This window comes from Cercospora kikuchii, assembly GCF_019650295.1.
Source record: "Cercospora kikuchii DNA, contig_00002, whole genome shotgun sequence".
NCBI lineage: Eukaryota > Fungi > Ascomycota > Dothideomycetes > Mycosphaerellales > Mycosphaerellaceae > Cercospora > Cercospora kikuchii.
The window spans coordinates 1,257,214-1,272,737 of NW_025408583.1; the positions used below are offsets into that span (position 1 = coordinate 1,257,214).

At 54.5% G+C, this 15,524-nt stretch overlaps 5 protein-coding genes across 5 annotated transcripts; 2 read left to right on the forward strand and 3 right to left on the reverse strand.

The window, feature by feature from the left end:
* Positions 1-2,525: 2,525 nt before the first annotated feature.
* CKM354_000271600 (ribosomal 40S subunit protein S2) lies at positions 2,526-3,443 on the reverse strand (the record flags this gene model as incomplete). The annotated part of the gene is made up of 3 exons (XM_044797881.1): positions 2,526-2,783; positions 2,841-3,098; positions 3,159-3,443. The coding sequence occupies 3 exons, from the start codon at positions 3,441-3,443 to the stop codon at positions 2,526-2,528; spliced, it is 801 nt and encodes a 266-aa protein (XP_044653816.1).
* Positions 3,444-3,715: 272 nt separating this feature from the next.
* Positions 3,716-7,439, forward strand: CKM354_000271700 (uncharacterized protein; the record flags this gene model as incomplete). The annotated part of the gene is made up of 2 exons (XM_044797882.1): positions 3,716-6,695; positions 6,745-7,439. 2 exons carry the CDS (start codon positions 3,716-3,718, stop codon positions 7,437-7,439), a joined length of 3,675 nt encoding a protein of 1,224 aa, XP_044653817.1.
* Positions 7,440-7,656: 217 nt separating this feature from the next.
* Positions 7,657-9,521, reverse strand: CKM354_000271800 (uncharacterized protein; the record flags this gene model as incomplete). The annotated part of the gene is made up of 2 exons (XM_044797883.1): positions 7,657-7,961; positions 8,027-9,521. The coding sequence occupies 2 exons, from the start codon at positions 9,519-9,521 to the stop codon at positions 7,657-7,659; spliced, it is 1,800 nt and encodes a 599-aa protein (XP_044653818.1).
* Positions 9,522-10,470: 949 nt separating this feature from the next.
* On the forward strand, positions 10,471-12,200 carry CKM354_000271900 (uncharacterized protein; the record flags this gene model as incomplete). Its single annotated transcript, XM_044797884.1, has 3 exons — positions 10,471-10,666; positions 10,713-11,819; positions 11,875-12,200. 3 exons carry the CDS (start codon positions 10,471-10,473, stop codon positions 12,198-12,200), a joined length of 1,629 nt encoding a protein of 542 aa, XP_044653819.1.
* Positions 12,201-12,708: 508 nt separating this feature from the next.
* On the reverse strand, positions 12,709-15,399 carry CKM354_000272000 (uncharacterized protein; the record flags this gene model as incomplete). The annotated part of the gene is made up of 1 exon (XM_044797885.1): positions 12,709-15,399. One exon carries the CDS (start codon positions 15,397-15,399, stop codon positions 12,709-12,711), a length of 2,691 nt encoding a protein of 896 aa, XP_044653820.1.
* Between the last annotated feature and the right edge of the window lie 125 nt (positions 15,400-15,524).

Below are 15,524 nucleotides of genomic sequence, written 5' to 3' on the forward strand. Positions count from 1 at the left end.
TGTCAGCCGTGCGGTTAAGCTCGCGGCAGCTCGCATCGTGCAGCCAGCAGCAGCAGGTGGGACGAGCTGCTACGATGCTTCGAAACAATTGCGTGTCGCGGTCGCTGGAGAGCCTGTCTTCGGCTGCAGAGCATTCCGCCAAATTGCTTGCAGGCCTGCAGCAGTGATATAGCCGTCCGGCATTGAGCCCTCATTCGCGGTGCGTGATGATGAGCTGCACGGTTCTGATGTCGCTGCGTGGACATGTGCCAAGAAGGCAAAGTTCCAACCACAAGTCCCGCACGGACAAGCTGCGCCGCAGAGCAGGCGTGTTTGCAGCGGCAGCGGTGGTCAACCGCCTGCCCCAATTCCCCTGCTGACCTGATCCCGGCCATTTCATCGAAGGCAATTCGTGATGAATGATTTGCACCATCCTTGCCCTAACAAATGCCGGCTATTTAGTGCTCCATTGCACAGTAATCACACTTAAGTCGTATCCTCCGCACCAAGCTAAGTCTCACCAGGTCCGGGCCATACCTGTAATGGCAACGGGTCTTCGGATGCTCAGATCTCCATGTCTGCATGCCCAACCGACGACAACATCGTTGTCACCCGCTCCGCTCATCACAGTCCTGCGAACGCCATGGTGCACATACCACAGAGACGCCGTTGCTTCGTGGCCACTCATATCGCTGAAAGACCAATCTTCACCCCGCAGGCACGGCGATTGCTCGCCTCAAGTCACGGCCGTAACTGACAATTCCTAGCAAGTGTCGGCAGTTTGGGGTTCTTCGACAAGATTTCGTACTCAATTGCAAGGGTGATGCAACGTGTGTGATCAGAGTCTTCTACCACCGTACAGTAGTGATGCGCGCTTGTCGTTGCACGCCCTCATTCCATTCACTGTCGAGTAGATCTGACTGTCCAGATATCGTGGCATGCGCCTTCACTCTAGCGTGCCTCGCCATTTGCTGCAAGAATCCTTGGCCTACCAGGACCAAACCTCTGAAGTTGTCTGCAACAAGCTTCACTATATTCGAGCACTTCGAGGCTTTTCATCGCTCTTGACTCACGTTTCGAGCATCTGCAGACGACCCGAAATTTCGTGAATCGTGTGCAAGAAATGGCTGACGAATTGTCCAGAATGCGATATTCTGTCCCACGTCGACCACGCTCCTCATGCTTCGACTTGTGCCTGAGGTGACGAAGCAATCTCGGAAGATTCGATTATCCACACTGTTGCAGTACCGGGGCGACCTCAGTCCAGATCTACCGCTACCCTCGATGCCACCGCCTCCAGGCCGGCTCGTTCGATTGCGCACCATTTTTTCGTCATCCTACCGTGCGAGAGTTACCTTGCGTAGAGTCCCCATGGAGTAACTACATGCCGCCGAGGTAGATGACTATACGCTGTGGCATATGTCGGTACCGAGCTGGAACTGGGATGCTGAAGGCTTGCATACCATTGCCTATCGACCATACACCATCTCGAATGTAGAACACCTCCTGAAACGGTTGCGAGCCGCAGCACGGCAATGTGGGCAATGCAACGCATACCAGGGATACGAATTCGCCAATTCTCCACCATTCCTCCACCGGATAGAATCGCCTGAAGTCCAAGTTTACTGATCATGTCGTGAGTCAATACGTTTCGTGCGAGAGTCAATTCGCAGTATAGGTTGGACATTTAGGGCAAACCATCGAGATTCTGCGCGCGAGCTAAAAGCTATTGCCTGTCCTCCTCGTCTCGAAGCCAGGCCAAGAGGATGACTCGCATCCGCCAGCAATCTTCGCGGATGATTACTATCCTGGTGATTGTCAACAACTTTTTTCGTTTTCAGACTCCCTCTCGTGGACTCAGGTTTGTGGTTGTCTCACCAAGTCAGCAGGCGGCCTTGGCAACTTAAGCATCACTAGGTGATGGGAAGCAGGATCGAGTATGAGGTTTGGCTGTGCGTCAGAATACCGTAGGGAGTTGTCTGCTTCGCGCGCTCGAGTGTTGACGGGGCCCAGATCGATATGGCGAGCATTCTGATACTGCCATTACTCAGCCACGACCACAATTGTCCTGAGTTGCCTTCAAATACCGCTCACGTCGTCAATGTTTCAATACTAACAGGCAGCAGAGCCGCTGTTGGATGATCTCCAGTGGTCTGGCAAGGGAGGCTTGTAGACTCTCGAGATCGGTACGGAATTTCCGAGTGACGCGTGTCCTTCACCCTCTTTCGATCTACATATGTACGAGGTGTCAGTAAGTAAAGCATTACTATGAGAAGTCGTCAATTCTGACGAAATGTATAGCCCTAGTCGTCACTAAGCAAAACATTACTGTGCGAGAAAGTGATTTCGAGGCAAAGTGTATGACACATGAGATTCGTTCTTGGCTCAAGTTGAACTACATTTGGCCCACCATCTCTGCCAGTGGCGGATGAAGCTCAGCGATCGCCTAATTCAGAACCGAACTCGGTCATGCGTCTATTTTACTGTACGTTTCCTTCGTAACGTGGGCTCCCTTTCAGCCTCAATAGAGCAACTTCGGAATCCATCTAGTAGCGCTTGCCATCACGGAGCACATCGGAGTACTCCTCGAGAGGGGAGCGGGTGAGCTTGGTCTCCTTCCAGAGGTTAGGAGTAAGGAAGCCGTAGGTGTTGGTGATGGCAACGAAAGTGGCCTTGAGGGTGTTCTCGAGGGTCTTGGTGGATCCGGAAGAAGCAGTGTAGATGTCATTGACACCGGCCAACTGCAACAGACGCTTGACAGCTGGGGAAGCGACCAAGCCAGTACCACGAGGAGCTGGGATGAGCTGGAAATTGTTAGTTGCTGAACTGTCAAGAAGAGGTGATGTGGCGCTGAAACTTACACGAACGGTGACGGAACCGCACTTGCCAGACTCCTTCACAGGAATGGAGTGAGGCTCACCGAGGTTGGTACCCCAGTAACCACGGCGGATTGGCACGACCGAGAGCTTTGCAATGATGATGGCAGCACGGATGGCAGTAGCGACTTCCTTGGAGGTCTTGATGCCAAGACCAATGTGGCCCTCGCTGTCTCCGATCACGACGATGGCCTTGAAACGGGTACGCTGACCGGCACGGGTCTGCTTCTGGACTGGCTTGATCTGTAGACAATGTATCAGCGATTCTTGCTCCCCATATCATGTGTATGCGCCAAGTCTGACCTTCATGACCTCGTCCTTGAGCTTTGGCAAGAAGAAGTCAACGATCTGGTACTCCTTGATTGGGAGAGAGTGCAGGTAGATCTCCTCCATGCTCTTGATCTTGCCGGCCTTTACGAGACGACCGAGCTTGGTCACTGGCTGCCACTCCTTCTCGTCGCTCTTTGCGCCGCCGCGACGACCTCTGCCACGGCCACGGCCACGTCCACCGCGGTCACCACCACGATCGCCGCGCGAGCCGAAGCCGCCACGGGCGCCACCAGGAGCTGCTCCACCACGGTCTGCCATTCTTCTTGCTGTGTTGCTGGTGGGTTAGTGAAAGGGTGGCAGAGAATGTCGTTGGCGTTCGAAACAGCCTCCGAAGCTCGAGATTTGGAGAGTGTGCAGACAAAATCTTGGCGCTTACATGATTGGCGGGGTGTGCCGCGCCGAGCCTAACTTAGCGTGTTGTTGTGTAAACAGAGCAGCGCCAGCAACGAGAGGCTCTACACTTCCGACCAGCACTTTTTTAACGCACTGCACCACGGCGCGGGCGCGCATGCAGCATCGCCACCATAAAGATGGACGACAAGGAGAACGTCGCACCGGCGACCAGCAGCGACCCTCTGCAGCGCCTCAAAACCGCCTCATCATCACCCAAGAAGGCCAGCAGAAAAGGGCGAAGTAAGAGCATTGGGCCAGGCGCGTTGGACGAAGTAGAGTCGCCGAAACTCAGCGCGAAGGATCGCAGGAAATCGGCATTCGTGCCTGCAACGAAGAGCATACTTTCGAAAGATGAAGAGTCAGCGAGAGCGGCGCGTCGCAAATCCATGGCCAACAGACGCGTCTCTTTTGCGCCGGAGGCCACATTGCATACCTGGGACATTGTGATGGACCACCATGAGCACACAACCTCTACAGACTCGGACGGTAGCACGCGACGCGCCTCGCAATTCAGCTCGGGAGATGCAGCCCAGGACGAGGAAGACCGGCAACTACTGGACGCAGAGGACGAAGCGGACTCAAGGAAATCCCGGCGAAGCTCAGGTATTCCACCCATGAATTTCAACAATCCTGAAGACATCTACTCGAGCGGTATGAGCGGCAGTGAAGATTCTGGAAGCGAACTTGGCAACGAGGAGCAGTCGGATGATGACGAGGGCACTGCCATGAGCCTCGATGTGGACGATGCAACAGTACAGTCTACAGCGGAGAGCGATAACAGCACTACTTCCAGCGAACGTCTGGAGGCTTCTCTACGAGCAGCGGCACAAACGGCCGGCACTCGGGGCATCGAGTACGATGAGTTCGGAGACATGTCCATGGAGGTAGCAGAGGATGAGATTACAAATGCAATGCAACCGTGGGCAGCGCAGAATGCTTTGGAGAGGATCGGGTCAGCCACTATGGATCAAGAGAACGTGAATCCATTTTCTCCAGTGTTTGAGGCAGTTGTGGCTGCGCGACAGAATGCTGCAGATGACGATGGAACGCAAGATATGAGTATGGACGTGACTAGTGCCGTAGGCGGGATTATGAAAGTGCCGCGGGTTACTGAACCGCAGAGCTCACCCCGAAGCGAGAACGATGGCACGATGGACCTCACTCAAGCTGTCGGGCGTATCACAGGCCAGAAGCGTAGACGATCTACCAGCGAGAATGGCTCACCTGGTGCAATGATTGCCCCTACGACAGCGAAGCGAAGGCGATCGTCCGTTGCGAGAACGGTTGTCGACGATGAGACTATGGACTTGACCATGGCAGTGGGTGGAATCCAGAGCACTGCGATGCCAGATCGTCGAAGGAGTCTGCGATCAAGACGATCGTCTGGAATGGTTTCTGAGGCGTCGGAGGCCACCATGGACATTACTCGTGCTGTGGGCGGAATCAAGTCTGCGCACAATGATGTCGACGATCAAAGCTTTGCTCGGGACGAAGAGCTATCTATGGAATTGACGACTGTGATCGGTGGCATCAGAGACAATTCGAGGCCCACGTCGAGGCACGGCTCCCGGTCGGGCACGCCACAGCTTGCCAAATCGCCAGCTTCGAAACCTAGCAGCACTACGCCAGAAAATCATGAGCGTTCCAAACATTCACCGAACTTGGGCACAAAACAGCTGCTGGCGCCTCTACTGGAGTCAGCAAAGTCAACGGCCGCACCCACGCCACCTCGAAAAGCACTTTCTCCGATGAGATTGTCTCAGTCGCCTTCACATCCCAAGACCAATCCATCACAACCTGAGCCCACGATGGAATCAAATGGGCCGGCCGTAAGCTCGTCAACGCAGAATGAAGTTTCGTATCCAGAATTGCCATCCGCGAGTAAGCATGCATCTCCTGCGCTTACTCCAACAATGAGTCCTTCGCGACGACAGAGTCGCAGTCTTGGAGGCAGCGAGCAGTGGGAGATCCTTGGGGCTTCACATCGGACAGCACCATCTCCGACGGCTCGAAAGCATTCACCATCAAAATTGACAGCAATCACACCGGAGAAGCAGAGTGCGTCGCAAGACGATACTCGCAGTCTTCACGATACGCTGAAGCTCATGACAACGCCGAGAAAGGAGACTTTGAAGCACACCACGCCGAGAAAGACTCCTGGGGCACAATTGTCACCTGTGAAGCCTAACACTCCCCGTGGGAGACCGACGCCAAAGGGACATGTAACCATACTGCCGTCTCCGGTACGGCACTTGCACGCCGATCTGGAGCGTATACAGGCCAACGGCCAAGAACAAGAACAAATTGGCCTACAGGACTTTTTGACCAAGGCAGGAATACGATTCATGGACTTGACGACTACCAAGCGAAGATTGACTGTTGCACCTCCCTCGAAGACCAAGAGCCTACTTGAGAGTGAAAGCGACACAGTCGGTCTCGAGGATGGTGTCGTTGCTGCTGCCTGCACCATTCCCGAGCTCGAGATGTATCAGCACGCATGCCATGAGCTCAAGCGCTTCACAAAGGAGGGCAAGCAGATCATTGCTGAGCTTGAGGAACAAACACTGCAGGATCAGCCACCCTTGATACGAGCTTATGCCAATGCTACGGCCGAGAGGAAGCTGGTGTTGGATGCGCAGATGCGCGATATGAAGACATTCGCACGTTTGAGAAGCAAAGAGATGTGGTATTCTTGGCGCAGTCAACTTCTGGACGAACTCGTGGGCGGCTTGTCAAAGATCGGCGAAGGACTTATTCGTGATGACGATATCCTAGGAAGCTCCGAGAAAGTGCTCGACCAGGTTTTGCCTCCACTGTTGAAGAAGCACGACACGCTCGAACAAGAAGCTGAGCAACTTCAGAGGACAGCCAACGCCATTCCTGACGAGGACAAGGAATCTCTCAAGGAAGCGCGCGAATCGTTGACAGTCGTCAACCTTGACTTGAGCGACAAGCGGCGCCGTATCGAAGACCTGCGCAAGCAGGTGGAAGAACAGGACAGCGCGATCGAGCATCTTCGAGAGAGCAAAGTCGAGTTCACAGCGGCAATTCAAGAAGCGAATCGAGTTCGTGAGGCGTGTAGAGGCGTTTCCGTTGACGAGATTTCCGCTCTGAAAGGTAAGCATTTTCATCGTTGCTGACTGAAACACCAACTAACGCATCGTAGCCTCTGTGCGCAACTTGGAAACGACACACTGCTGGTCAATAACTTCCGCATCATCGAACCCGTCAACTTTGACCATGGCCTACAAATCCGATATTGAGCTCTTCTTCCATCCCGCAGCATTCCACCATGGCTCTAGGGATGCCGAAAGCAGCACTCCGAACGCGCCTATCAGCTTGACGTACATAGCCGATCGCAGCCCGCAGAAGAAGAAGCCATTGACGACAACACTACGATTCTTCCTTCAGCTGCTGCGAGCAAGCCTACAAGCTCTTCCACAAGCCACAACCAAAATCAAGACACTCCTGGACTTACTGAGCAGCGGATGGGACATCGCCCTACAGATCCAGGAATCAGAGCGACAACTTTCCGTCGAAACTCTGACCTCCTCGAGCATAGTAGGCGACGAGCGTCTGGACATTAAGGCCGAGATCTTACTGCCAAAAGTTCGAAGTAAGGTCCGGACTTGCTTTGAACTGGAAGCGAAAGTAGAAGAAATCGATGGCGATGGTACTCTTGGCTTGACGGTTGATGTTGCGCCCAAAGTGATGGTGGTGTATGGGGAGCAATACAATGAGCATAATATGACTCAATATCTCAAGCAGAGTATCGATGGCTACGAGAAGTGGGATGAGGGCTTGCGTCTTATGCGAGAGAAACTTATTGTTAGAGGTGCGAAGGGAGGTCCGAGGAAGTGAGCTTGCAGCTGCAGGTGGATGGCTTAGCTGATGACTTATGACTTATGCAATTCGGCCTTGGTCGAGAATGTGATCTCTCGTACTTGTGCATTTCTACACAATGCGCTACTCCGTGCCTCGCTGCTGATTGTGATTTGCACTATGTTCCCAGCAGATAACATATGGCTCCAACCGCCAACTCCACGCTAAATTACAGCAACGCAAAGAAAAATCCCGTTCATCGCTCTCTTGCTGCACCGAGCCAAGAAGCCTCGCTTTTCCTTCTGGCTTCACTCCGTCTCCGTCCTCGATGAATGTTCAGGTCATCCATTAGTTTTGCAAGGCCTCGTTTATCGTTGCTCAGGGCATGTCTACGCCAGGCTTCCTCCGCCGCGACGGTGGCGACCGTGTTGCTCGGATTCGGGAGAGTGAGTGGGTGTAGTAATTCGTTCCGTCGAGCATCGTTGGCAGAACCTTTCTTCGCGGCTCTATCTGGATGCAGGATATGTTTTGTCACTTTCTTTGACGTGCCATAGAGCTCCACTGCAAGGAAAGGGAACAGGTCAGCATGGTATGGGTGCACGTTGCAGATTTCGGTTCAGACTTACTACCAAGCAGGACACTATACGCTTTTGAGACCTTGAGATCGCTAGTGTCGGTGCCTTGATCTTTCAGGTTGGCGATGAAGCGGCGGAAGGATTGTGTCGTAGGCCTGTAATGTCCAGACAAAGGAGACAGAAAAGTGAGTTTGCCATTTTCGATGCCGATGGTGCCTGCACTTGAAATACGTGCACCACTCAGAAAACTGGCGTGCTGAAAGGCGCCCGAGGATTTGATGCCGACGTAGAGTCGCCCAACAGTGTCAGCTACATAGATCCACGTCCCTGGCCGGACGGAGGCTCTAAGCAGATGATTTAGAACCGCGGCTGGACTGACGCGGAACTTGCCCTTCTGCTGTCGTCTCTCCTTGCGTGTCTGATCGGTCAGTGCTTCAGGATGAGCATTTCGAATTTCGACCACTTCAGATGTCTCACTTGCAGAGCTGGACGCTGATGAGCTTGTATCGTCCTCGTACTTGGACTCTGAACCAGCCTTGATCGCATCTTTGAATACTCCGCCCACTGCCGCAAGTTTACTTGACAGAGACGCATCTGCAGAAAGCTGGCGTTTCACCTCCTCATCATCGAAGGCAGGCGCATCTGTGCCCTTCAGTACAATCCCCAACATGCTGTCTTGGTATTGATCGCTGGAGGTTGTGATAAGCTCATCATTCTTGTGCCATCTCAACAGTCCGCGATCATCTACGCGAACAAGGTATTGCTTTCGTTCTTCCTTGCTCAAGTAGCGGATCTTCTCCTTCTCCAACTTTTCACGAGGGCACATTTTCAGATCGAGAAGTCTTCCTTCTCCATGATCCAGCCAGTAGAAGAAGTTCTCGTTTGTCTCGCGACGCTGCCACTCCTCATGATAGACTTGCAGATTTGCTCCGTAGCGATGCTTCTGGTCTACCATCTCAAGGAAATATCTCAAGTCGAGCAGCATCGAGCTCGGCTCCTGCGATTCCGACCTAGAACGTTTCCTTCGGAGACTGCGTCTCGAGCTGAACGTGCGCGCATGCGATGTGACATGCTCGGGAGAGGCGACTTCTCCAGAGCCAGCATGGTCTGCGATGGTGCCAACACGACGCCAATTGACCATTGCCCTTTCGGATGGGTTCCTGCTTAGGGAACAAGGCGAGTCTGAGGTTACAGGGCTCCGATAATGTGGCGCAGTCGCACTACGATAGCGCCACTCCTTGATAAGTTCGACCCATCTCGAGCTGGGATCTAGTGTGAGTCCTTGAAGAGAACGGCGGTCTCGATGCCCTCTGTACGCTCGCTGGATAAGCCTTGCGGCATCTCGTTCTTCGGCGGTATGCTGACGATACTTGCGATCGATGAGGTCTTCTTTCCTTAGCTGGATCGCATTGATTCGGGCCCTTTCCGCCGATGTTGGTGGAACTAGGCTATTCAGATATTCTTGGCGTGAGGTCTTAGGAGCATCGTCGTAGGGCTCCATGATGGAGCCCACGGGATGGAGAGTGAGGACTTCGACTGCCGTCATTGCCCGCGTCGACAGCAGCAGAAGCTTGCTACAGCACTGCTCCTGCGCGCAGTGCTGCTGCAAAGTGATGGGAAGTGGTTGCCTAAGTAGCCATGATGTGTGCAGAGTAGGTGCTCATCCTCGTTCTCGGCGAATCCGGTACCCACACAAACTGGCAAGGCAAGTGGCTGGTTGTTGCGCGTAATCGCAGATCGCGTTTTCGCCGTGAGCCGTGAAGTGGCATGAACGGGCGCCGGTCACGGCTAAGGACAGCGCGCAGGAGGCTTGACGGTTGAAAGCTTCGTCCAGGAGAGCCGCAATGCGCACCACAAGTCCTCTCGTATGGGCGTGATCAAGGCCGCGCACGTCGTTCGGGGCTCACAGCTGCACTGCCCCCATCCCAGTCCGTGTCTCACCACCCCGGTCTGCCGTGCGATATTGCCCACAACGACGTGGGCGCTGCGAGTTCGTCGCTGAGAGATCAGTGCCTGATGGAACAGTCCTCACTCTGCGTCTGGTACATGACGGATGCAACCAAACGCGAAGCCGTGGTGCAGCTCGAGACCTGCAGGTGTGCTGACTCCATCCGGGATGAGCGTCATCCTGGCACAAGGGACGGTGCCTGAATGACAGTTCGCTGCAGAAGGCGTTGTGGATGTCAAGGATGCAGACGGACAGTCAACGTCTCGTTCGCAGGTGGACGGAGTAGTAACGGTCAACGCAGAACAGAACAGAACGTGCCGTTGGTTTGCGCACCGTACCGTGCTGTGGCTGAAGCAAGCGAGCGAGCTGGTCGGAGTGTTGCCTGAGGCAATCAAGCTTCGAGGATGGACAGGGATCTGTAACCTTCCCGACATCAATTGCCAACTTCGCGTCGACCGCGTCAACTTCTCGCGCGACAACAGCCGTCGCCCACACAAGAACAACTACCCGCTGCCAAGTGATATCGTCCAGATATCAGAACGGCACCATGCCGCCCAAGAAGAAGGCGAACACAACAAGCACCCCAAGGGCCAGTACTCGCGGCAACACCGTGACCTCAAAACGCGGAAAGGAATATGCAACTACAGCTGCTGCAAGCCGACCAACGCGCGCTGCTGCTCCGCCAGATCTGAGCTTTCAAGATACTGCGCCAGAGCGCGTCAGCAACAAGATTGTCGCGCCTCGTAAGTACAGTGTCACTTGCGCAAGATAAATGCTGACCCGTTTCAGCCACGGTTGCTGGACGCAAGCGCGGCGCTCCTGGCACTAGAGCTTCAGCTGAGCCGCCGAAGAAACGCGGTCGTCCGGCAAAGGAGACTACGACTACAGCTGAGCCGCCAAAGAAACGCGGACGTCGGGCAAAGGAGACTACGACTTCAGCGCCTGCCAGGCGCGGTCCTGGCCGTCCGCGGAAAGCTGCCTCTGCTAAGAAGACGACATCTGCACCTGCATTGGCTCCCACTCCCAAATCTGCCGGTACCAGTAAGAAGCGCGGACGTCCTGCAAAGGCGGCGACCAGCGATGAGCCTCCCAAGAAGCGAGGCCGACCGGCGCGAGTGAGTGAGCCAGCGGTACCGCCCGAAGAAGAGCAACCGACTCCTAGGAAGCGTGGTCAAGCGCCTTTCGGTGGAGAAACTACCAAAATCGACACCGATGATGGAGCTGCGGCGGACCAGCTGGGGGACGAACTAGAGGACACTGTTCAAGCACCTACAAAGCGCGGACGCGGCCGTCCACCAAAAGCCAAGGGGAAGCAGGTCGCGAAGGAGGAAAATCAATCCGACGCTAGGACGGCTCCGCCACCTTCTGGTAGGCAGTACTGGCTCATGAAAGCTGAACAAGACGGTCATGATGAGGTTTTGGCGAGCGGCAAGGTCTTCAATACCAAGTTCACCATCGATGACCTACGCTCGAAAACCTCCCCCGAGCCATGGGATGGAGTCAGAAACCCAACCGCTGCTAAGAACATGCGGGAAATGAAGCAGGGCGATCTGGCTTTCTTCTACGCTAGTGGCGGCAAGGCACCCGGTATTGTTGGCATCATGGAGATCGTGCGAGAGCACGAGCTTGATGCAACCGCATCTGATCCAGATTCGTATGGTTACGTGGCTGACGCGAAGAAGCGCGACAAGTGGTGTGTTGTTCATGTGGAGTTCCGCAAGAAACTCTCCAAGCCTGTCACCCGTGTCCAGCTGGTGGCAGCGAAGGAGAAAGGCCCGCTCGCCAAGATGCAAGAATTCACTGCTGCGCGCCTGAGCGTGTCCAAGGTATCTGAAGATGAGTGGGAGTACATCAACAGTTTGATCGAAGGTTTCGAGGACGAAGACGAGGATTTTGGTAAGTCTACTCTCAACGCAGACGTGGGCAACAACATCGCTGACACCACATGAAGAGCAGAACGGCATCTCAAGCCCGCCAGTCAATTACCTGGGTGAGGAGATCAACAGCACCATGCCAAACACCGACTCGGACCTTCCCCTCGAGGAAGACGATTCGCTCCCAACTCCTCTCGCATCCTCCCGCCCTGTCTCTCGCAGTGGCCGTGCTGGATCCGCTGCCAGACTCCTCGCTCCTCCCTCGCGCACAAGCTCGCGTGCAGGCTCTGTCCCTCGCAAGCTTTCTGGCATGGGAGGTCGCACCAAGACTCCGCAGCCTCGTGCCGGCAGTGTCCAGCCGCCCTCCACGGGCGGGCTGATGGAGTCCGTTGGAGAAGAATAAGCTATCACAGCAACTTCACAACGACAAAATGACGCGTTCGGGCCGCAGATACCAAGACGAGGCCTTTCTTGCAGCCAGCGTACGAGGCACCAGCTGTGCGCGTATCGCTGCCATTCTTCTGAAATCGCTTCCTTTGCGACTGCTGCATCTCACAGATCATCGACAACTTACTTCACTTATACTGCAGAAGTTAAGATTGAACAAATCGATGAAGAGGGATGAACAAGCGCTCCTATTGTGGTGCACGCGTTGTCCTTACTAGCTTTGTAAAATAGCTCACAAGTATGCACCTAAATTGTAATGAAAAAGCTGGATGCAGTGCCAATACTACGCCGAAGCTCATGCATCTTATCATTAGCTGCTACCTTATCATACTGGTGAACATGAAGGTGCGCCTGACTGAGATGCGACAGCGGTATCGATACTAGCTATCTCGCTTTGACTGCGAAAACATACAAACGACCCCGACAGGGAGACACTGCACATTCGGCCTCTATCATGTCGCATATCACCGCCTCCTTCGCCGAAAAGCTCTTGGATCGTCATCATTGTCGTCATCCGCAGCTCCGACTGCCAGAGACTCGTTTCCACCACTAGTGAACGCAGTCATGGCAATCGTCTGTTTCGCTTTCTTCGTGGCAGCCGGACCCAGCTGAGTCGTGGCCGGCCTCTTCCCCGCAGCCTTCTTCTGAGTCTCAGTGCCGAGAGTCGACTGGCTTGTCGAACCTGTTGTGCCTCTAGACGACCGCGGGCCATCGAAAAGTGCATTGGCTTCCGCCTCAGCTTCGTCTTGTTCTCGACTGGTTTGAAGTCGGCGTCGAAATACCGCGCGTTCCTCATCATCGACCTCTTCGCGGGCGTTACCCTCACCGAGATTGATTGAGAACATACCTGGTGCTGTGACACGACGATTTGCTTGCGAATTGCGCGCGCTCGACTGTGTTTGAGACTTGCCATTGCTTTTCTTTTCCTTCAGGTGTCGGGGGTTGAGATCGCCATGCTCAAGCCAGTATTCGTCGCCCAGGCCGCTGCCGCGCGATTGGATCTCCTCCAGCGGTATTATGACACCTGCTTCCGAGTTTGGGGTTTCCGCGCGGTTGTCATGCTGCACCGCTGCTCGTCGCTTTTTGAACTTTTTGTAGTTAGGTCGCCCAGCCCAATTAGGATTGTCGCTGACCGTGATCGTAGGACGAGGATCTCGTATCGGCAGCTCATACTCCACGCAGATGCCAGGGTGCTTTTCAACATTACCCAGATCCGGTATTTCTTCTCCTGGAGCGAGGCCTTCCAGCAGTCTCTCTTCCTCGCGTCGGTGCTGTTCTTCCTCTTCCTCGCGTTTGGCTGTGATCTTGGCCTTGATATCTGCATCCTGCTTAGTCTGCTTGGCCCTACCTTTTGCCTTTTCCTTCTTAACCTCCACCTTCTCGGTAGCATCGGGCAAAGCTTGAGCCGTTGGGTCAGTGGTTGCAGAAACGGCTTTAGCTGCCTTTTTCACCGCTTCTGCTGCAGCTTCCTCTGCTCTTTGTCGTTTCAACTGTGCTTGGCCTGGGAAGCGACGCTCGTACTTCTCCTCGGCAGTCTCCTCAACTTCGTCCTCCTCCTCGATTGGGGCTGGTCTCTTTTGTGCTTTGCGTTGACTTGCAGGAGCAGCAGGGCGCACGAACTCTAACTCTTCTTCGGCAACCCTGCTCTGCACTACTGGTGTCTGACTTTGGCTCGGCTGAGGCGCAGATGGCTCTGGCGACTTCGACCTCGGACGCGCGACAGCACTTGGTTCGAAGTCATCGAAGCCTTGGAATTTCTGAGTCACGAAACGCCGTCGCCTTTTTGCGGGAGGCTGCTCTGATGGCTCCTCTATCTGTGCTTCGCCTCGGATTCGACTCTGTGGCGGTCTTTGTGCGGAGTTTGGTGGTTGCTGGCTTTCAGCAGTTGAAGCAACCACACTGTCCGAAGTGCCTTGTGGAGGGCGTGGCATCGAGCTCGATGCGGACACTGTTGCTGAGGGAGCTCCCACCGTGCCTGGAGGAGTTGGAATGGAGCTCGAGATCGCCGCTTCCCTACCACTGCCTCGAGTCGCCGGTAGTGGCCTTCGCAGCATGGTTGCGTCTACCGACAGAATGGCGTCAAGAAATTCGTTCTGTTCAATCGATATCTGTCCGAGTGCAGCATCAAGTTGGCGATGGACATCACTAAAAGTGTCTGTATCTCTTGCTCGAACAATCACGATCCCGCCGGGTCCGGTTCGTTCACTGAGCACGAAACGACCTGGCTCCTTGTTTCCAGAAACATCTTTGACATACTTCACTACTTCTGCCACCGTTGTTTGCCCGAGCGTGAATTGAAAGCAGAGAGCTTTGCCATTCCCAGCATTCACTACTGGCGCTAAGGAATCGTGCTGATCGGATTCCAAGAACACAAAATCGCAGTGTTGAAAAAGTTCAGTGCGCGCAGTGTTGGGCTTCAGCCAACTGTCCGGGCGCGATACGGGCTCGCCAGCACTGGGACAGATGTGATCTTCTTCGTTCGGCCAGTTCCGATCGAAATCCTGCTCGAGAAGGCTGGGACGTGGCGACCCATCTTGCTCTCTTCCGTCCTGTTTGCACGCTGACGCCAGGGCGTCCACGAAGGAAGCAGATACAACCCATTTCGCTTGTAACAAAGCCTGCAGTACTGCAGACGTATTGCGCTTCTTTGCGATCGCGTGTGTAGTTGTGTTCGAGATGTACTCGGTAGCTAACTTGATGTCGCAACGATCGAGCTTCTGGCGCTCAGCTGATAATGCTGTCCCCTTCGCTTTCGCCGATTTTGGGACTCCAGCCGTGAAGGCAAGTACCACAGGACGCCATTCGAGAGTGAGTGTAGTCTCCTGTTGGCCCAACTGCAAAATATGCTTATCACCACTGAGCGTCCTCGTCTGGTCTTCTGCAGGCAATCGTTCTCCATCGAGCCAAGTCCCTGTTTTCCCCTGCCCGACTATCGTAATCTTGCTCTTGCTGTGGAGGTTGGTAGTATCGTTCGAGGAGACATCGCCGACCGTCAGGATGAGGTGTTTTCGCGACACGCTCTTGTGCGAGATGTTATGGGCATAGTCAACTTCGTCCGGTTTCGTGGATGATCGTCCGAACAGGTGCTTGGTTCCAGGGCGCAGCCACTTTTTCCGGTCCTCCCAATTTGCATCGCTGCACGATATCACCCACATGGCTGCGGCGTCGCCGGCACATGGGTTATGACCTGAGAGAAGGCGACATCGAAAGTATGAAGTGGCTCGCGGCGTGCCTGCCAGGCGACAATCGCGCTAGTGGATTTAGTGCTAAACTCCATGAC